Below are 23,912 nucleotides of genomic sequence, written 5' to 3'. Positions count from 1 at the left end.
TTATGAAAGTTGACGATAGCACTCCACGTAAAAGTACCCTCATCTGTGAATAGGATGGATGACGCAAGTCCCGGAATCGCGATTGCCTGGTGAAGAAACCAGTTACAGAATGTGGAAAGTCTGTTCTTAGTAAACCCTGCACACCTTACTAATGATGAAGGTAGCAACAATTGTCATGGAGTGTTGGACACGGTCGCCTGGCTTACCCTGTACTGGCGAGCCAACTGTCTGGTACTTATATGGCGGTCGCCTTCCACAGTGTTAATCAAACTTTCCTCCAAGTCTGCTGTCCAACATTTCTGGTATGTCCTTCGTGATTTCCTTCTTCCCGAAACGACCCTGACCCGGACAAACAGCGAAACACTGTTGCAAATTCAGAACGCTGTGGTTGTTGTCGGCGGGCATAGGTCTCCTGATACAACCTTGCTACCCGCCGACCATTTCCATAAGTAAACACCATATCGGCAAGCTCTCATTTCGAATAAGGAACACAGTGTACAACGCTGTATCACATCCACTACAAGGTGAGTCAGCAAGAGATGTGAATCGGACACAACATTAGCAATTACTATGCCAGGAGAGGGCGCTATGGCATGACGTATGAGGAACAGTAGAACCCTGTAGGATGAAAACATGCATACCGTAACTGTGGCTGCATGGTACAGCATGTATTAGACGGCAGTCTCTCTAGCGAAGTAAGATTAAAAAATGGTCTTTAGCATGGAAACTATGCATTTCCGGACATAAGTTCACTAGACTGTTTTGTTCCATATCCTCTCATCGATCGATCGCTCGAGTTTGTACAGCGACTATTTTGTAGACGACGGGCCCTGACCGCTATGAAAGTCTGTAAATCTTAATAAATGGCAGAGACCCAAAAATGGGGACTGTACATCGATGTTTGAACTTAGGCAGACCCTGACGTCTGTTCTTTTATTTATTTGTTTATTTACACGTCAAGTTCCGTAGACCAAATTGAGAAGAAAATCTCCAAGGTCATGGAACGTGTCAGTACATGAAATTACAACATTAAAGTAATAACAAATAAAAATAAAATTTTTATGAACCCAAAAAAAAGTCGAGCCATAAGCTTAAGTAAACGCAATCAATAGGAATCAGCTTAATTTTTGAAGGAACTCCTCGACAGAATAGAAGGAGTGACCCATGAGTAAACTCTTCAGTTTCGATTTAAATTCTAGTGGTAGCTTATTGAAAATGGATGCAGCAGTATATTGCACATATTTCAGCACAAGAGTTAAGGAAGTTCGATCCAAATGCATATTTGATTTCTGCAAAGTATTAACAAAGTGAAAGCTGCTTATTCTTGGGAATAAGGTAATACTGTTAACAAGAAATGGCAGTAAGGAATATATATATAGTGAGAGGCCAATGTGAAAATACCCAAACTCTTGAACAGACTTCGACAAGAAGTTCATGAACTTACACCACTTATTCTCTGAACCGCCCATTTCTGAACCAAATATATCCTTTTAGAATGGGAAGAGTTACCCCAAAATATAATACCACACGACATAAGCGAATGAAAATAAGCAAAGTACACTAATTTTTGTGTCGGGCGATTACACATAGAAATTGGAACTGTTCAGTTTCACTAATCATATGCCCATTCTGTGAAATTAAAACGTCAGGTCTCTGCCTCGTGATGACTGGGTGTGATGTCCTTAGGTTAGTTAGGTTTCAGTAGTTCTAAGTTCTAGGGGACTGATGACCATAGTGCTCAGAGCCATTTGAACCATTTTGAAAACGTCAGGTTTTGTTGAATTGTGTGTTAGAAACTGTAAAAACTGAGTCTTACTGTGATTTAGCTTTAGTTTATTATGTCATGACTTAGGTCATGACTGCACTATCTGAAACCGAGCCAATGTTGCACACAACATCCTTTACATTTGTATAGCAGTGCAGTTGCACTGCACAGTACTTGGTTTCATATTTCACATTTCTCAACAACATATTCAAAAACAAAACAAATTTTCAGTGTTATTTAGTTACTAGACATAAAATAATTTTCTGATAGAAAATGTCGGCATACGAACATACACAAACAATTTCAAAGATTGTCACACTAACGTTGCCACGCAATCGTGACTTATTTAGTTCCACAATCGAAGAAACATCTTTCCCACACAAACGTTGATCAAAATATTGTAGCATTTTTGCAACCTCATTATGGAAACGCAGAAATTCTACCTGAGGAAAGAAGTGTACACATCCTAGACAGTTTTAACCTTAAAGATATTTGTCTTTTAAATAGGAATTACTTGCACATCAAACAGGTACATTTGCACATGCACAGGGCCGCTTTCAACTGAAATGGCAAACCGTCCCGAAAACATCTTGAAAGCAGATTGACAGTGTCTTCAAAATGTTTAGAAACCTATCCTTATATTTCTTTCAAGGTCATAGTGAATTCCTCAAACATCACCTTTCCTTTAACCCCACTGAAGTTAGGGAACTAGACTTAACTGCCTTTGTCAGACGTGTCTCTCCTACAACGCGATTTTCTTTTTAAATGCATCCTCATCAAATCAGAAACAAATTACCTTTAAGTGTCTTACTGTGGGTAGTGTGCACTCAACTCCACATAAGATGCGAAGTCTGTGCAATCCATTCGGGATGTTGTAATTTTTATTCCTGCAGTCTCTCCTGCGCCCGGGTTCCCGGGTTCGATTCCCGGCGGGGTCAGGGATTTTCTCTGCCTCGTGATGACTGGGTGTTGTGTGATGTCCTTTGGTTAGTTAGGTTTAAGTATCTTCAACTTTTTGTAGTTCTGTCTTCCTCAGTTGCATGTAATGTTACGGTATATTGATAATTTTTACTTATGGACCGTCCGACAGCAACTGAATAAAACACAATTTTAGTGCCATACGCGTTTCGCCTTTATTTTCTGCAAGGCATCATCAGTGGCCTGGAAAATGTACATATGTTAGCTGTTTAATTTACGTTTTTGTCACTGTGCCTATAGTTTATAAACAGTTCTGGTGGTTGGTATTTCCTATTAAGTAGTAATGTTTTGAATTGTACTTACAGGTTGCGTGGACAATTTCTTACATATTACGCTCCTGTTGCATTTTATGTGTTGTTCTTCTTCTTATGAACGCCAATTTGCGGTTTTTTTCCACATTCGACAGCACTGTGAACTGAACGCTTGTTTTAATGCAATGTTTTGCAATCAGTTGCTGTCAGACGGTCCATAAGTAAAAATTAACAATATACCGTAATAGGTTTAAGCAGTTCTAAGTTCTAGGGGACTGATGACCATACATGTTAAGTGCCATAGTGCTCAGAGCCATTTGAACCATTCCTGCAATCTACCTTCCTTCATAAATTGAACAACAGCGAGTTCGAAATCGGAAACTCGTTCCACTGAAAATTATTGCAACTGACAATGGAATCATGCATCCGACTTCAGAAATTTTACTGTGCGTACCATCAATTTCTTCATTTGATCCAAGCCTTAAAATTTAGCTAAAGTGCTTCTTGATGTACAGAACAATGAAACCCGTCTCTCGATCTTTGTAATTTTTTGGCATTTCATTTTCAACTACATCCTTCTTCTGCATGATATTATAGTGTTGTTAGATAGCAAATATGTAGTACCTGTCAATTATGATAATTGAGAATTTTCATTCCTCTCTTCTGTCAGGCCCATTCATTTTACAGGATTGAGACGACAGATAACTTCATTGCCTCTTTTGGTGCAAACGGCCACTGGACCTGTGAATGTGCTTCATACCACTAATAAATAGTGAAGGATGAACAGCGCTGATACTACGATTCTCTCGACCTTGGAGAGCTATGTCAATCGAGAAATGCCACACCACAATGCTAACTGAAACGTCCTAGTTACTTCCGAGAAAGACCGAGCAAAGCCGAGTGGCACGCCAGATCTTTGCCCGAACGCCGCCCGCACACACTGCACGTGCGAATTACGGCATGCCATGACCGGCCCTGGCTGTACGTACTGCCCGACCACGATATTACTGCACTTGGTCTGGCGTGGCGGTTAGCAGAAACATGCCGTGACGATACAGCAAACAAATACAGCGATGGTTAAGGAAAACGAATCACAGTGTGGAAGATATCAAGACAACGGTGCATACACTATCAAGTGTTTCCTATCGCGATAAAAAGTCATGATAAGACGACCAATGCGCTCTCCCTTCTAGGTGCAATAATATTGTGGTTGAATGATAACACACCTTCACGCTCCACTGTTGCTCCACATCGCTAGTATTTCCCTCTCTCTCTTACACCAGCCTCTCCCTACCTTTTACACTACTGGCCATTAAAATTGCTGCACCAAGAAGAAATGCAGATGATAAACGGGTATTCATTGGACAAATGTATTATACTAAAAATGACATGTGATTACATTTTCACGCAATTTGGGTGCACAGATCCTGAGAAATCAGTACCCAGAACAATCACCTCTGGCCGTAATAACGGCTATGATTTGCCGGGCATTGAGTCAAACAGAGCTTGGATGGCGTGTACAGGAACAGCTGCCCATGCAGTTTCAACACGATACCACAACCTGAGAAATCAGTACCCAGAACAACCACCTCTGGCCGTAATAACGGCTATGATTTGCCGGGCATTGAGTCAAACAGAGCTTGGATGGCGTGTACAGGAACAGCTGCCCATGCAGTTTCAACAAGATACCACAAGAAAAGTTCAAATGGTTCAAATGGCTCTGAGCACTATGGGACTTAACATCTATGGTCATCAGTCCCCTAGAACTTAGAACTACTTAAACCTAACTAACCTAAGGACATCACACAACACCCAGTCATCACGAGGCAGAGAATATCCCTGACCCCACCGGGAATCGAACCCGGGAACTCGGGCGTTGGAAGCGAGAACAAGAGTAGTGACTGGCGTATTGTGACGAGCCAGTTGCTCGGACACCATTGATCAGACGTTTTCAATTGGTGAGAGATCTGGAGAATCTGCTGGCCAGGGCAGCAGTCGAACATTTTCTGTATCCAGAAAGGCCCGTACAGGACCTGCAACATGCGGTCGCGCATTATCCTGCTGAAATGTATGGTTTCGCAGGGATCGAATGAAGGGTAGAGCCACGGGTCGTAACACATCTGAAATGTAACGTCCGCTGTTCAGAGTGCCGTCAATGCGAACAAGAGGTGAGCGAGACGTGTAACCAATGCCACCCTATACCATCACGCCGGGTGATACGCCAGTATGGCGATGACGAATACACGCTTCTAACGTGCGTTCACCGTGTTGTCGCCAAACTCGGATGCGACCATCATGATGCAGTAAACAGAACCTGGATTCATCCGTAAAACTGACGTTTTGCCATTCGTGCACCCAGGTTCGTCGTTGAGTGCACAATCGCAGGCTCTCGTGTCTGTAATGCAGCGTCAAGGGTAACCGCAGCCATGGTCTCCGAGCTGATATTCCATGCTGCTGCAAACGTCGTCCAACTGTTCGTGCAGATGGTTGTTGTCTTGCGAATGTCCCCATCTGTTGACTCAGGGGTCGAGACGTGGCTGCACGGTCCGTTAGAGCCATGCCGATAAGATGCCTGTCTTCTCGACTGCTAGAGATACGAGGCCGTTGGTATCCAGCACGGCGTTCCGTATTACCCTCTTGAACCCACCGATTCCATATTCTGCTAACAGTCATTGGATCTCGACCAACGCGAGCAGCAATGTCGCGATACGAGAAACCACAATTGCGATAGGCTACAATTCGACCTTTATCAAAGTCGGAAACGTGATGGTACGCATTTCTCCTCCTTACACGAGGCATCACAACAACGTTTCACCAGGCAACGCCGGTCAACTGCTGTTTATGAGAAATCGGTTGGAAGCTTTCCTCATGTCAGCACGTTTTAGGTGTCGCCACCGGCGCCAACCTTGTGTGAAAGTTCTGAAAAGCGAATCATTTGCATATCACAGCATCTTCGTGTTACAGCAATTTTAATGGCCAGTAGTGTATTTGATTTTTTGTGCGTGTAGCGCATTAGCAGAACTGAAATTCGCGCTCGCTTCAAATTATGGCGATCGCGATAGAAATTGTTATTGCTGATAATTTGGCAGTCGCTGCGCTTGCGATAAGGCAGTAATCGACCGTGAGCTCGAAGTGGCTTCTAACGAAGCGAAAAGATAAATCACAAGCAAGCACACTTGGATATGATATTAATTTTTGTGTCCCGGCTATTTTGAACGTATCTTTGGCAGTGGCTGATATAAACATTCACGGTCACTAATTTGCATTTGCTAATGGTAAGCTTTACGTAATGAATGGAAATGCGACCGTAGGCCGCCAAGAAAGTTAATCCTTGTCAGTGACTTCGAGCAATGCTCTAGTTTTCTCTCTCTGAACAAAAGAATACTTTTAATTACGTACACTTTAATCTTGCAGATATAAAAAATATTTATACTCAGCTCTCAAGGTTATTACGGCAGTTTAATACGAATTTATATTTACTGTTAGGCGTCTAACCACCACTGACTAATCAATACTGCAAGCAAACGGCCAATCCGATAATCAATTGATATGATGGGATGGGAAAGCAGAAAATGACTTTGTGGGTAAATGAAAGGTAACATAAATTTTATAATCTATATTCCGCAGAATTGCACTTACATTCTCAGACGAGAGCACACAGGCAGCGTTTATACAGATTTCGTCACCAATGGCGGCGATTGAGACCTACTTCCATGAAACGAGACAAAAGAAGTGTACTTCTTCATCAGACGGACAAGAACAATCACAATAATAATTTTACACTGTCAGTGCTTTTATTTCAGTTACATATAAACACGTTGGTTCTTTTAACGACTAATGTTTCACCACACTTATATTTCAATTTTGTTTGTCAGTACTGCCTTTGACAGTCTCTTTAACTTATTTGCAGTCTTTATTCCGCCACTTATGAAGAAAAGTTTGTGGCAGGGATGGCACACTCTCTAGCTCGTCTCTACACCATGGTAGCTTCTTGTTAGCAGTTTGTAACTTTTATTTTTAATTTATACTTGATCTCATGTGAACCAGCTGTTAATATTAACACCCTGTTGCGTTATAATCTTAAATGCAGAATGTGTTAATTCAGTTTATGTGTTAAAATTTGCCTCCTGTTGTAATGTTTGTAGTATAGCCCATCCTGTTCTACAGCTGCATGATGAGCTTTGTTTAATCGATGTCTCATGATGCATAATTGTAAGTAGGCTCAGGTGAGATGTCTCCAACAGTGCGTGGTATGCCATCTCCCTCTTTTCCACTCACTGGAGAGAATTAGGGGCAGGAGAGTTCCACAATTGTAAAGATTTCTGTTCTGTATCGAGATACACTGACAATTTGTTACAAGCTGCATTTATATAATTTTCAAGAGATTGCCGGCCTTTGTAACCGAGCGGTTCTAGGCGCCTCAGTCAGGAAACACGCGGTTGCTGCGGTCGCAGGTTCGAATCCTGCCTCGGGCATGGAGGTGTGTGATGTCCTTAGGTTAGGTTTAAGTAGTTCTAAGTCTAGGGGACTGATGACCTCAGATGTTAAGTCCCATAGTGCTTAGAGGCATCTGAACCATCAAGAGATCACCCACTATTATAGTCAAATGTACCTCGGATAATGTAACAGTATGACGTGTATCATTAGAGATTAGAGAAGCTCCAGGTTGTACTATTTTTACATGGCTTGATTTAGTGCCGTGCTAAGTCCACTGCTGACCATTAGCTTTGCAACATTATTAAGGTGAGATGCAACAGGCCTCAAACTGCAGGAAATGGAATACACGCTTGCAAAGAATTAGCACTTCTACGCGACTGCACAAAATAGATGGAACTAATGCCATCTAGACTGTATGTTCGAGGAGCGATCAATACGTAATGCAACACTTTTTTTCTTGTCCAATTCCGATTGAATAAAATGCGGAATTTTTTGTGCCACATCGTAGAATATTCCCGCTTCAGCCCTTATAGGTTCAAGAAGTGGTGACTGGTGGCGGCGCCATACGTAGCCTTCAAAATGACGTCTGTAACAAAGGAGCGTCCCAAGCAGGAACTGTGATTGGGCAGATACACAGAGGCGCTCGCAGAATGTCTATGGAGACCTGGCAGAACGAAACCATGGTGAGTTGTCGGGCGAAGCGTCTGTCATCATCGCAGCAAGGTAGCGATCTTCCTCGTGCTGGCCTGTCACACACACAGCTGTAACTCCTGCAATCATAATCAAACATCTCGCTGCTCAACTAGATGTCTCTGTTACTAGTCCTCACAAAACTTCATTGGACTGTTCTTCCTCATCCACCCTCCTACCCAGATATCGCTACTTTCGACTTCCATCTGTCTGGCTCAATGAAGAATGCACTCCACGGAATGCACTACGTGAATGATGGGGACGTCACTGATGCAGGAAGACATTGGCTTCTGCGTCGACCCGTAGAGTGTTACCATGCGGCCATAGAGGCCCAGTAAGGTGTCGTGACGCCGTCACGCTGAATGGAGATTTTTTAACTAGAAGAGTAATAAATAATGTAGTGTGTAGGAATCCTCAACCAAACCACCCTGCATTCAGGAGTAATTGTCTTGCATTACTCATTGAATGCCACTTGTATAAGGTAACAGTAACCAATGGACTTTTCTTCAGAATCTTTATTTGAATGTTGATTCTTTTGGAGCAGATTGTGGTATGCCTCATGCACAAGGGAAAAATGTCTACTAGCACGTATTCCAATTCGACAGCAGCATTATTGTAACCTATTGTGATTGAAATTTATCTACATATATACTTCGCTAGCCACCAATCGGTGTGTGGCGGAGTGCACTATTCGCGCCAAAGTCATATTCCCCCCACCCCCCCTTCTGTTCCACTCACGGGTCGCACGAGGGAAAAACAACTGAACGCCTCAGTGCGAGTTCTAATTTCCCTTATCTTTGAATGGTAATCATTGCGTGATTTGATAGTTGGTGGTAAAAATATATGCTCTGCATTCTCGGCGAAGATCGGATTTTGGAATTTAGTGAGCAGCCCCTTCCGCTTACCGCGTCGTCTAATTGTGTCCCACTTCAAACTTTCTATGAGATTTGTAACGCTCTCGCGATGGCTAAATGAACCAGTCACGAATCTTGCGGCTCTTCTTTGGATCTTCTCAATCTCTTGAATCAGACCCAACTGGTAAGGGTCCCATACAGACAAACAATACTCTAAGAGTGGACGAACTATTGTAAGCAATTTTCTTTGTTGAAGGACTGCATCGCTTCAGGAATCTACCAGTAAACCGCAATTTTGAGTTCGCCTTGCCCGTTACTTGTGAAATCTGATCGTTCCATTTGAGGTCATTTCGAATAGTCACACCCAGATATTTATCATTTCACAGTATTGGTGTTCATGTTGACTGTGAATCCATGACAGGAGATATGGGATCACTGGGTTCAGAAAGACCCTACTCAACTTGACGCAGGACGTCAGTGGCCCCACGCGACTGGCACCTGAGAGGGCGGGCATGATGTTCACTCGGTCATACAGGATTAGAGTGACCATGAGTCACGAAATTGGCTTACTGCCAATAAGACAAGTCTCCGCACAGACAGTGTGACGCTGTCTGGAGCGCCGTGCATCTACGTACAGCATCATGATACACAGATCCACAGGTGCAGGCTGCGAGGAGCATGAACAATACCATGCTACACTAGTCATCGTCATAGGGGCCCAACACCTGGATATAATGGTATGTGGTGCTACTGGTACTAAACAGGATCACCACCAGTTTGTTAGAGAGTGATTCGGGCAAAAGTGCATACATTCCTGATGTGTGAAGCCTGGTAACTGTGCTCCGTTTTGGAGATGTCATCTGTCTCATAGGAAGACTGCTTGCTGGTTGTGCTACCCTGACCTTCATCGAAATAGAGGATTTGGATTATCACATTGGCCAGCATGTTCTGCAAATCCGCCAACCTTTGAAAACATCTGGTCGTGTGGCGCTGTGAGTCTGGCACGGTAATAGCCAGTCACAACGATGTCTGAACTCAGGCATAGAGTTGGATCTGTTGTGGTTGGCAAGAGAGCCAACACCGTTTTACGAAAGGAGGCCGAAATGCACGCGTTAGCTCACGCAGGCTGGCGTGAGGTCTGTAACATGACAAGGAAATTGGAATTTAGAAAAACGGACGTAGCTGGTGGAATACTTAACTTTAATCCATTAATGATGAACGTCGCTCTTGACGGTACATGATTCACAATATCAATGGTGACTGAATATGGCGTCTTGCTAGGTCGTAGCAAATGACGTAGCTGAAGGCTATGCTAAACTGTCTCGGCAAATGAGAGCGTATTTTGTCAGTGAACCATCGCTAGCAAAGTCGGCTGTACAACTGGGGCGAGTGCTAGGAAGTCTCCCAAGACGTGCCGTGTGGCGGCGCTCGGTCTGCAATCACTGACAGTGGCGACACGCGGGTCCGACGTATACTAACGGACCGCGGCCGATTTAAAGGCTACCACCTAGCAAGTGTGGTGTCTGGCGGTGACACCACAGGATCAGCAAAAAATTACGTACCCCTACTCATCATCCAAACTTCTTCCGACGAGTTAGAGCCATTATTTCCAAGAGAGGTTGCTGCTCTGTGTACTGAATCACACATCCTGTACACCTCTATATCAGCGAATAATTTTATTATGTGTGCTTACTACTGAACTACATACCCGCAGGAAGTAAAATGTCTTTATTTGCTTTTACTGGTGCCACACTAAAGTGAGCAACATGAGTCGATACCGTAGACACTAGCGAGGGCTCATTGCAACCCACACCGACCTATAGGATGCGCTCCTGGAGGTCACGCCTCTTCCTCAGAACTGCAGCGCTCTTGCACTTAGGCTAACATGGAACCGAGCTGTGCAGAACTCTGCCCAGTTGGAGACCTAAGCTACAGCAGTATACAGCTTCGTCTAGGACCGAACAGTAGTTTAAGTTTCCGAGAAACTTGTAGAGAAAAGCTTGCTGGTCCATGACAGTTGTAAATTATCCTCTGCTCCTGCAATCTTTAAATTTAGTAAATCGTTTGTTCATTAATGTTACTAAGTGAGCTAATATTTGATGTGTTCTAGTTTGATGATTCTTCTCCCAGAGCAATCAATGAACCCATAGTTGTATCTGGACGAAAGTAACTTCGCCTGGGCATAACGAATACCACAGTGTGTTACTAGGTACGATTCTATTGGAGGTGTTATGCCATTATCTTACTCCGACCAGTGAACTGACTTACGCAGCGAGCTGCAGGTGAATCTCTTGTTTGCAGTCGACTCTGAATCAGAATGTAACTGGGCATTTTTCACTTCAACAAACAGTTCCAGAGGAGAAAGAAGTGATAAGGATTGGCAGGGAATGAACGTGTCTTTGGATCCATAGCCTGGTACTTGAACATTCAGCCACTGAGCTTTAAGAAATAAACAGTGATCGTCAGAGCGGGAAAAGACTCTAGGCAAATCACTAAGGTACAATGAGAAGAGTGGTGGACCTAGAGCTGATACCTGGGGAACCGCCGATGGTAAATTGCAACCGTAGTAGCGGCATCAGCTATCCTAAAGCTTCTGGCGGTAGAATCCAAATTTCTTCGAGAACTAAGCTGTTTTTACAGATCATAATTGTTCAAAACGGTCAATAGAACATTTTCTCTCGCTTTCAGCTTCATGTTAATTTAAGGTTTCTTTTTTTCAGCTTCTAGGGGACCTGATGTTTACATTTCACGCTGTGCGAGTGGCCAAAATACACAGCTCCAAGCCGACAGCCCCAGCCCACTTCTTCGTTTTCCACTACACGAATGAGCATCTTCCCGAAGGGCCACTAGGAGAGGTGGCCCGAAAGCTCAGGGAGAAATTTAACGGTACTGTGTCTCTAGTCATATTTGTTATCTTCATTGCTCTCACAGTAACCTCTACTCTGACGTTAGCGTGTGTAACTGTCGCCAGTTTTTCCTAAGTTTAGTTCTACTATGTTGTTGTGGTCTGCACAACGAAGCGGTCGCTCTCCATAATAGATAGTTCTTTGCAAATTTCTTCACAGCGACACTGGTCCCCCTCTAGAAATGTCACCCCATACACTTCCCTCCGTTACAAAACTGAGGATTCCGTGACGCCACGCGACGTATCCTATCAGCAGATCTCACATTTTAGTCAACTTTTGCTCCCAAATTCGATTCAATAATTGCTTACTGGTAATCAGATCTACCCATCCAGTCTTCAGCAAACTCCTCCAGCGCCACATTTCAAAAGTTTGTACTCTGTTCTTGTCTCCGGTTTTTATCGTTCATGTTTCGTTTTTCTTTAACAGAAATACCTATCATCCTGTGATATAATTTAACATGTTCACAATTCTCCTTTCTTCATAAATATTTTCCGTCTTGTAACCAATCTACATTTTATGTCATCTCGAATTTGGCCCTGTGAGGCGTGGTGCCTTATATCGCTCCTGTGTAGAGCCTGTGTATCAGCAGAGTGACCCATGCGTGCACAGTGACAGGTGGCCTGAAGCAGGTTCAGTCGAGTACGTAGTTCTAATTTTCATCTACCAGAGTACAGTAGTGCACAGAGACATACAGAAAACAGGTCAAGAGAACGTTTTTGTGGATTGTTCTGTTTATTTTTGGAAGGATTTTTTTCTTTATTTATGTTTGTACAGTTTTGTGTATGCTTTTAGTCGTGTGAATGATTAGTGAATGTGGTGTAAGGTAAATATGTAGATCGTTGTTCTATTGATAAACGCTGTACGAACCACCGCGAGAAACTTTGTATCATAATATGCTAAGTAAGTTTTTGGTAAAAGGAAAGCTAATTCGATTGCAAACGAAAACAATTAATAACGTAAAGTGTAAACAAAATATCAGAATGTTAAATATTCACTTCGGGAGAAAGTACAGTTCGAAAGTGTGTTATTTGTTGGTTGGTTAGTCATGAAAAGCGCGAATTAACGCGGGAGACTAACGTTTTTCTATTGGCCGTAAAGGAAACCGACCAATCAGAAAGGAGTGTTCTTCGCGCGTCTATCTCTTGGAGATACAGAATGCTTACAGCAGTCTAAGGGAGTCGGATACCAGTCTTTCAATGGTACGGTCGTGTGTAGTATGAGCTCCGAAGGAAGTTATAACTTGCCAGTTTTAGTTGTGCTACATATTCCAAAATTGCTTTAAAGCGAAGGCATATTTATTCCGGTGTGTTTTTTAGAAAGTACGAATTTTTTAAGTAGTTTTGTATGTGAGAAAAGACAGTATAGTCGCTTGGCATTTTAATCAGATCGGTGACTAAAAACTTGAGTGCATTAGGCACTGATAAACGTAATAGTATGGCGAGCATTTTTCTTTAACAACAATCCGTGCTTAGTAGCTGTTTAGATTTCGGGAAATACGTTACCACAAACTTGCTAACGTGGATGAAAGGGTTTGTGCATGACTGTGTTAGGATTAGCACGGGCTTGGCAGTGAACCTGTAATTCTCGAGTTCAGAATATACCGAATTTTTGCCACTATTTCCACCTTTCGTTCAAAATTAAGACCTTTTCGCGAATCTTAGAATAGTTCCGTTGTGTGCAGCCTGGTGCGAGTAGCAGTACGGTAGGTTCCTGCTCGGCTTTCCTACCGGCGATCTGCTGCTACGAGTTCACCGGTAGGTGTAGGTAAAAGGACAAAAGGAACCGCGCAACCGCACCTGGTCATTTATCTTGATGCCCAAATAACACATAAAATACTTTTATGTAGTGTCTCATCACTTACAATCTATTTTCAAGAGACTGTTCATTCCGTTCAGCTGTTCTTCCAAGTACTTTGACATCTGAAACGGAATTACAATTCCACCTACAAACCACACAAATTTAAAATCGAAGACATGAAGTCTTTATACGAGTCGCAGATCAGCTTCAGCACCTCATTAGTAATTTTCCGTCTTATTCGCACTTTATTATATAATCCTTTTGTTTTACGAGATCTAATGATGGAAGAACGGGAAACTGGTAGCATTGTGAATTGTAATTGAACCAAGTGCTGTGAAGACAGGTAACTATTAATACACACACAAGGTTCTTCAAATGAACTGACACAATTTCAGAGATTTTACTGGTCTCATACAGATATGACTTTATGTATACAGTCTGAAGCAGCGAGCGAAAATTTTTGCCAAGGCTGGGACTCCAATCCAGGTCTTCTGCCTATCAGGCAGGTGCGTTAGCCTCTACGCCACCTTGAAACAGCGCTTCACGCAACTGCACGGATTACCCTGGCACTCTTCCCTCCTCGATCCAAATCCTCACGATCGTCCCAGTCTATACTCATAAAAACTCAAGATTTTTATTTCTTCTCGCTGTCATTTAATTCCCCTCACAAAACTATCCTTGGTTTCCTTCACAGACACTGAATATCATCGGGGATAGGCAGCCCCGGATCTACGATGTTTCCCAATCGGGGCAAAAACTTGATAGTGGCGACCCGCCCCCCTTACCCTTGAGCGTTTGAGATGGGACGTAAAAATTTAAAAAAAAATCGATTTTTTAAAAAGTGTTCATTTTGTAGCGCACAGCTTTCTGAAGAGTTTGATATACAAAACTTCCATGTTCGAGAAAATGTAAGACGTTATTTGGTTTTAAGGATGCCAAATTGTAGTGCCACGCCTCTTCTCACAGAATTCTCTACCATACGTCACTGTATTTGGCTCTGTGAAATTCGAGCGTGTGTATTTTATAAGAGAAGCCAACAGCCTTATGTCCTGCGTTGTCTCTGCTGCTCCCAATCGGCCGGTTTGACACCCAATCCCCCTTAAACAGACTCACAATTTGTACTGGGTGTGATTATTTGTGACCGGGACAATAAGAACTCTTCAAAAAATATGCTCTTCTTATTGATTATTAGCTAGTATATCTTTTGCCTGACAAAAATTCTATATAGAAACCGTAGAACCAGTAAAGACAGAGGCAAGCTAGACAGTACACATTTTTTTAATCCTGAGGTCCGAGAGTTTTTCCCTCTCTAATCATGCTACTCCTTTACACGAAGTAATTTCCTTTCTGCGAAAGAATCTATTACCTCATAATAGTTCGTCAAACGTTTTGCGACATGAAAAATCGAAATATATTTGTCTAATACTGAAATACTGGTGTAATTTCTCGATTTGATTACGTCTGTTTTGTCACTGTCCGATAGATAAAACGAAGTAGGGGTTTCTAATATTGCAACAATTGCAACACATGTGAAATAAGCGGAACTCCCTTTAGCACAAATGGTCATTTTTATCTACCTCATTTACATAAATTACACGAAAGAATGTAATTCATGAAGTACCAATATCAAATGCGTATTACGCCTACTATGAGCAAAAAGTTTTAGGTTAGGAAATAGTTTTCCATTTCACTCGTATTGTCCAGTTTCTCAAGCATTAGATCCAAAAGTAGATGTAGTAACAAGAAATTGTTATATAAATTTGGAATCGTCATATTCTTCCACATAATTTGTGCGATGTCCTCGTTTTTTATGCTTACCCGTTCCAAGAAAACAACGTTGTTGTCACTAACTCCTCAACTATCACTGCCATTCTTAAAACTTATTCCCCGGTTAACTTCACTAACCCTGCCCGAATCACTGGTTTAGTTATCTCGCGTTTATTCTCCGGTTACGTGTTGTTACGTATTCGCACAACCCGTTCTCCGCGCTGTTCCGAGAGTAGAATTAAGCGGCTGCTAACCCGGGACTGTACAACTGGCCCCTTGTAGTGTAGCGACATGGCAAAAATTTTCTGTCAAAATTTGATATTCTTGGATACACGGAGAACATAATATCTAATCATTCTTACCCGTTGTTCCTGTTGGTCGTTTACTTCTACTGTGGTAATCTGCAACGACGGATTTCGCAAATAATTATAACAACGCTTATTATTCGCACACACAGTCAACCGCATAAACTGTCCGATTGGCATCCATCCATTCCGGTTTATTCTGCTCAGTTCGTACAGTCCAGTCCCGTTTTGTCTGCACGAAAGTTTTTTATTTCCAGATGAGACGGAGATTCCCCTGGCAGAGACAGGACGTACTATATGCAAGCATTCAAAAATCAACTTACGATTCGTTAAGAAACCAACTTAGAATGTGTTGAAAAATAGTCAAAAACAAAAAGGGATGGGTTTCAAAATAGTATGAATAATCGATAGACCACTGTACACTGCATGCTAAGCGCTTTGTGCAACAAGGTGCTTCTCTTCAAGAGTGTGAATTTCGCGCCCCTTGGCGGAGCAGATACCGCAGTTTGCCCTCCCCGAGATCCGGGCCTGGGGATAGGGTGCAGCCCATCTTATACCCTTCTCAGCTACTGCTTTTTAAGTCCTTCAACTTCCTTCAGACATCAGTTAGCTATTCCTTTACGTTCTATCAATCTATCTCTTCTGTTAGTGGCCGTTTGCCACGAAGTTCTTTCTTCTACAGTTCGATGGAGTACGTGTTCATCGGAAAACTGATCTATCCATTTAGTCTTCAGCGTTCTGCTGTAGCCCCATATTTGAAAAGCTTGTGTTCTTATCTGGTCTGTATTGTTTCTTGTCGACATTTTACTTCTATACGGTGCTACATTAAAGACAAAAACTTTTATGGAGGATTTCGTAACCCATAAGCATATATGTAGCGTTAATATGATATCTCTTTTTGAATCGAGCAAGGTGCTTACGGCATTAGTGAGACACAGGATGTAACAAAGTGACCCATTTTGTTAAATGGGCGAACGAAAATAAAAAATAAATAACTCAGATTGAAACAAAAATTTGGTATGTAGTGGTTTTGATGTCACTGATTATTAATTTGATGATTTTTCTGAAAGAATGATGTGTCAGATCGAAAACGGCGCATTTTTTCGTGAGTATCTTCATCCATTCGGAAGTAATAGTTTCACAAAGGTCTGAAAGGTAGTCAAATTCGAAAATATGTTATCTCTACCGTTAATAATGTCGACTGAGAAATGACGAAATTTTCAGTTTCAAATTAATTCCCTTGAGACAAATAGGTTCACAGAGGTTTTGAAAGGTGAAACTGCCTGCCAGATTAAAACTGTAGGCGGAACTGGTACCTGAACGTCGGACTTTCGCCTTTCGCTGAAAAGTGATGAACCGACTGAGCTACCCAGCATGACATGCGAGCCGCTAATCACATCTCCAATTATGGCAGTACATACTATTCTATCTTTCAAACTTTTCGTGAGGTGTGTAGGAGAACTATTGTGAAGTTTGGAGATTCAAATGTACACCTGGTAGAGAGCACGACCACGTGCGCAATTACGTGGTTAAATTTATCATGTAACAACAAAATTAACAAAGCACACAGGCAAAGAATGTTTAACTGAGGGTAGTAAAAGAACTCCACAACTGATAATCGTAAAATACGAAGTAATTTCACAAATAAATGAAAGGTATAAAAGACCAGAGACGAAATGTTTGACAGCCAAGTACTTGATTCGGTCGTTTCCCTCAGGTGTGCTCTAACTTCTTGTTGTCTTCAGATGCTCATCTCTTGTTGACAGAGTTGTAAAACTACCATAGGCTTGTTGTAGATTACTACAACTACAGTAGTTTTCCTGGTACCCTTTGTCAGTTAAGACCATACCCACGTTACCTGTATGTTAGGTGTGAGTTGCATACATATCAGTGTTTTCCTCATATCGGTAGCTTTGTTTATGTACGTGATCAATGTGTCACTAAATTACCCCAGAAACTGAAAGTGGTGAACCGTCTGGAAACTGAGTGAGGGTGTATTGTATAAGAGGCTGCATAATCTACAGAATAGTTATCAGTAGTGGAACAATGTATGAGCACATTTTATTAGTGCGGGTTGCCTCTGTCAGGGGCAGGTATGCACTCAGGGGCAAACCTATTGTTCTCCTTTGATTGACAGATACTTAACCTATTATTCTCCTGTGATTGACAGGTCCTTAAACTATTGTTCTGCTAAAAGATTCCTTCCTTTTGATTGACAGGCACTTAACCTATTGTTCCCCACCACCCTCCCCCCACTTCCCTCCCACCTCTGAAACCTCCCCCCCCCCCTCGCTGCTACAGGTACATTTTCAGGTCTGAGTTATTGGAATAGCCTCACTCTTATCAATTTGGTCGAATGTTTAATTAAATTCATCAGTTAATTAACGTCTCCCCTTCTGGTAAACTCCCTTGTCTCCCACACTCCCTCCCAGAAACTGGTGGGAAAAAGACTCAGTTGATCGGTCATTGGAGGGAATTCGATTGTAGTGTATGGGATATTGTTTAAGCAATTTAGGCAATGTGTGGCATATTGTTTATTTAAACATTTATGGGATTCAAGGCAATGTATGGAATATATGGAAACTGGTGGGTCTATGGTGGAGAGGAAGGAACTCATAGCAAGAAATTCAAGGGTCTATTGTTTATTTATAAAAAAATTAGTTTGCAGGGGCTGGAAATCTCTCGCTCATCATCCTCAGCTGTTTGAAAGATGTAGGTCTTTTAAGAAGTAATTACATGGGGTGAACATGTTGCATAACCTAAAGTTTGCACTCTGGATGTCTTAATCAAATGTTTCGCCCTCTGTCAGCACTTAACCTATTGTTCTGTTAAGCGGGTTTCCATGTCACCTCCATCACCTTAAACTTTTGTACCGCTTTTGAAACCATATTAAGCTATTAGTTATGTTCTCCCACCATTTTCTGGGACACTTTTCGAATTCCACACGATTTTCAACGCCATTTCTGTCGCACTCTTCATTGCCACCCACCCCCACCCTCTTAAACTATTGTAGGTACCGCGTTTTACATAAAAATTATGCAAATTAACCTAGTGTTGTGCACTTAACCTGCTGCTCTGCTCCATGTCACCCACCCACCCACACCCTCCCCTTGACTATTGTACCACTAACACCATCTTGATATAAAAAAATTATGGAAATTAATTAAATCGATATCCTTCACATGTATGGGGATTTTTTTTTAATTACCAGCAGCGTATTGATAGGAGAAATCGATGGAATATAGTTTTAACAAAAGATGCCTAATAAAAAAGCACATCCCGCCACTCGATGCCGGACACTGATGGTGCTGACTCCGCACACACTACCAGGAGTTGGGAAGCAACAGCAGCCCCCACAAAGTGGCAAATGCTGGGGTGCGAGTATCTGCCCTCACACTGCTATCGCCTACAGCCAGCAGGTGAAAGTCGCATCTATTTTCAGGTATACAGTTAACGTTCTTCTGGTGTTATACTAAAGTCACATATCCAAGTAAATGAGAGCCAAACCCTCTGGGCTGCGTGCAGATGTTTGCCATTGCTGGTGCAAAACCTGTGGATACTGACATCACAGGTCGCACTATGGAAATCTGTTCCAGTGCTTCCAAGAATAGCACAGGCTGCATTCTTCCTAGAGAGTCTAATGGGACATGTGAGCTGTGTCTAGCCGTGCACGCATGTATATCTGCCCAGCGTGACTGATGCATCACTGTGAGATGTTTGAGTGGTGGCTCACCATTTAAAAGGTTATGTTATATGGACGTCACATGCCTATGTAAATTAAGAGCCAAGCTAACCTCTCAAAAATTGTAAAGTACAGCAGAAATAGATAACAATCGCTTTTGTTGAAGCTTTGTGATGTCCCATCTTGTCTGAGTGGAAACTCTTGTCCTAACAGGGCCTGTTCACGAAAATAGCCCACAATAACACCCATTGCATTCTTCCTGATGATCCTAACAAGTCACCCCATCCAATCACGTGTTACCCTTCCCGGAAAATCCTGCTTTCAACAAACACCTCCAAAACGCAAACGCTCTCACTGCTATGTAGAGGCTCTTTTGCCCCCTCACAAAGGATGTCTTGTGAATGCAACCCACCAAATTACTGATGCTGCCGGTGTGGAAGCACTGCCCGCCTTTTTTTATGCAGACGAGACTTTCAGCAGCAAAAAACTATTTTGTACAAATCGCCATGTTGCACTGACAGTTAAACTCTGCAAAAGTGATCTACAGATCGTCAAATACAACGCACGTCATGCTGTGCAATGCGTGACAGAGGAAACTACTACCGTAAACGTCGCCCATGACAGCAGATGCGGAAGAGCGTGTCAACCAGGGAGAGAGACCAGCCGGCCATGGACGACCCCACATCCCTGGAGAATGCTATCAATATGCCCAGTACAAATATTTGTTGTACTGAATCTTCTCAAATTTCCACAGAGTGTACATGTGACCCATGCGGTCTCAGAGGCAGCTCAATGCACACTGCGTATTAGTTCACAATTCACCCACACAGGGGGCAGCCATGAGCCAAATTGTCATAAGCCATAAGCTTTCTCGAATTCTCTGATCCAATGTACAAAGGATGGGCAAGCCCCATCTCGGAACAAAGACATTACTCTTTCTGGTCCTAACCTGCCTGCTTGCTTGCTTTTCTACACCCATCTCCAGACTATGGTGTTACAAGAACATACGTATTTTCGCATGGTTTGCCACAATATCATACCATTTTGTCGATACTTCTCGATATCAAACAAATACCAATATCACATGCATAACAGTATCACCAGTGCAATGTAATTCCGTAGATATAGACTGGAAATTATTTCTCAAGAAATCTGAAGCTTTGGCGATGTGCAGCGTGCTGTAAACCACTGAGTAACTACGAAGTTAGCCCGTCTGGGAAGACCTTTACGTCAAAACTAGAAAAAAAATTACAGGAAACAGATAATTCTACTCGTGAATACCGATGACAGCGATGTAACAAATTCCAGATTATCCCTATAATTTATGAAGTCAACTACGATGTTTCTCATGTCTAGAGAATCAGCAAACATATCATCCACTTGTCCTTGACCTGCTAGATACATACACCAGAATGGCTGTTCCCTCAGCTAAATAAACGTGTGAAATGTGCAGAAGCAGTCAACCAGACAATTTACATGGAAGGGAATAATGGTCCAGTGCAAACACACGCCCATTTTGAATCTTCTCAAATTTCCACGCGATCATGAAATCTGTCTAACACATGCTAAGTATTAGTTCACTATTCAGCCATCTAGAGGACGACACGGTTAAGTCAGCCACATTCCTACATCCCAACAGGCCTTTCCTTTCGACGGATCCTGCCGTTAATAGGAAACGTGAATCATTCCCACCACAGGCCACTGCCGGCATGCCACACACCCCTATACAGAATTATCCTAGGAAATCGGTCACAAACACATTTGATCGCTATACTTGCAATTAAATGTTACGATCATGGCCTCAGTTGAACGACAGTCGACAATGAGCGAACTATCGGAAATACACCCTGCTGACAGCTGTGGCTCTGGAAATATCTGTACCATTCTTATGACCTGAGATATTCTTCCCTTCGCTATCACAGTATTCCACGTCAAATCCATACCTTCCTTACAACTGGACATAGTCATTTCCTTTGTACATGTCAGAACACAAACACATACTGCCTGATGCTCAAGTCACACGTATCACGCATCCCCTACTACTAAGTATAACACTTTGCCAATAAATGATTACTGACGATACGAAATAATACTGAGAGAAAATCAGCGATGGGTGGACATGTCTCATAAGTTTTTCTTGCCAGTGCTACCACTGTGTCTTACAAGGGAACCTCCCCATCGCACCCCCCTCAGATTTCATTCTAAGTTGGTACAGTGGATAGACCTTGAAAAACTGTACACAGATCAATCGAGAAATCAGGAAGAAGTTGTGTGGAACTATGAAAAAATAAGCAAAATATACAAACTTAGTAGTCCATGCGCAGCATAAGCAAAATCAAGGACAGAGCGAACTCAGAAGCGCCGTGGTCCTGTGGTTAGCGTGAGCAGATGCTGTACGAGAGGTCCTTGGTTCAAGTCTTCCTTCGAGTGGAAATTTTGATTTTTTGTTTTCAGTTTATGTCACAAACTCTTATGTTTTCATCACTTTTTGGGAGTGATTATCACATCCACAAGAAAACCTAAATCGAGAAAGATAGAAGAATGTTTTTACCCACTCGCCAAGTGTACAAGTTAGGTGGGTCGACAACATATTCCTGTCATGTGACGCATATGCCGTGACCAGTGTCGTATAGAATATATCAGACGTGTTTTCCTGTGGAGGAATCGGTTGACCTATGACCTTGCGATCAAATGTTTTCGGTCCCCATTGAAGAGGCACGTCCTTTCGTCGACTAATCGCACGGTTTTGCGGCGCGGTCGCAAAGCACAGACACTAAACTTATTACAGTGAACAGAGACGTCAATGAACGAACGGACATCATAACTTTAAGAAAATAAAGAAAGTAAACTTACCACTCGACGGCAGACTTGAACCAAGGATCTCTCGCTCCGCAGCTGCTCACGCTAACCACGAGACCACGGCGCACCTATGCTTACAGTATCCTTGATGTTGCCTATCTTGCACATGGACTACTCAGTTTGTATATTTTGCTTATTTTTTCATAGTTCCACACAACTTCTTCCTGTTTTCTTGATTGATCTGTCTTCAGTTTTTCAAGGCCTATCCACTGTGCTAACTTATAACTAAATCTGAGCGGGGTGCGATGGGGAGGTTCCCTTGTTAGAAAGAGAGGTGTAATCGTCTTACAAACCGCCAGATCTTAAAAAACCCGATCGCATTAACTACTGTATGTTACTATCACAAGCAGTCTTGGTTCTACAGGTGCACACAAGTATCCATGTTAAAAGCTATACTGGCTTTATAAATCGAGATATGGCATTACCTTCATATGATGTGTTTTTTCCAGACAAATACTGCGACACTGGATATAGACGGTGATCGTAGGCGTGTATATTATCAGACCAATCGCGCAGTTACACGTCACCGACGGTGCACCCTCATAATAAAATTACCGAACTTTGAAAGTGATTCGGCTGAGAAGCGTGGTATGAAACTGGTATTTACAACACCTTCATGCCGCCGCTAGACATTTCTACAGTACTTGTAGCGCATTCTGTCTCGATGCCATCTCAGAGATTCTGCGATACATCCACTGAGTTATAGGCGATGGTTGATTGACAAGGATCACAAACAGTAGTCGATGGTGTGCTGATTGAGGTCATAATAAATGTACACTAGCGTTTCAGATCTCTAGTGCTACGCTTTTGGTAGAAATGATGTCTATGATTTTGAATAAAGTCTTACCGTTCAACTACATACCCGTATTGTATCCGATGGAGAAGTCCTTCAATGGTTACAGCCACAAGTGAATCACATTTCTAGCCTCTCATATCTCGAAACGAGTCACCTTTCTCGAACCTATCTGCTGTAGTAAAATTCCAACATGGTTTTAGGTAGTCCCTAAGCATCTTGCAACTGCCCCTCAGACTATGCACTACCATCCCTGCAGCTCTGCGCATGTGATCGTTCCAATGTAAGTCGGAACTGTTTTACAAATGTGAGATCAAAAGAAATTAATTTTATAGGTAAACTATTTCTAACAATTCGCGACAAAAATACTTTCGCAAATGTATCAGGATATCTAATATGCACGAGGACTGTTGATACCAACAGCGTCTGCAATTATGGGTCTTATTTTCGACAACGTGCTGAAAACTAATCCCTCCGAGTTTTTTGAAGCTTTCCAAACAAATCAAACTTTATTAACATTTACATCTGTACTTCTCATTCTACATATTTATTACTGAACATAGTCAATATGACGGACACATTTCTCCCAACGAGAGACCAGTTTGTTAATAATGTCACTGCAGAATGTTTGATTCTGTTCAGACAGCCAAAACCTCACCTCTGCTTTGCACGCAGTCATCACTCTCAAAATGAAGAGCTCGAGCGTGTTTTTTAAGTTTTTGGTACAGATGAAAGTCAGATGGGGCCAAGCCGGTGCTGCGTGGAGGACGATCGATGACAGTGAACCCAAGACGCCGGATAGTTGCAGCGCTCGTGTGTGGTCTGGCA

At 42.4% G+C, this 23,912-nt stretch overlaps 1 protein-coding gene across 1 annotated transcript in view; it reads left to right on the top strand.

Annotated features, from left to right (window-relative positions):
* Window positions 1–23,912, top strand: part of LOC124716730 (cocaine esterase-like) — a 69,488-nt gene that overhangs the window by 32,430 nt on the left and 13,146 nt on the right. Inside the window, exon 4 of the mRNA XM_047243274.1 lies at window positions 11,696–11,861. Coding sequence (XP_047099230.1) covers window positions 11,696–11,861 — 166 coding nt within the window. The remainder of the gene's footprint in view (window positions 1–11,695; window positions 11,862–23,912) is intronic.

The sequence above is a fragment of the Schistocerca piceifrons genome, chromosome 9 (genome assembly GCF_021461385.2).
Source record: "Schistocerca piceifrons isolate TAMUIC-IGC-003096 chromosome 9, iqSchPice1.1, whole genome shotgun sequence".
Taxonomy (NCBI): domain Eukaryota; kingdom Metazoa; phylum Arthropoda; class Insecta; order Orthoptera; family Acrididae; genus Schistocerca; species Schistocerca piceifrons.
The sequence above is the reverse complement of the archived record's forward strand: the minus strand, read 5'-3'. Positions and strand labels throughout refer to the sequence as shown.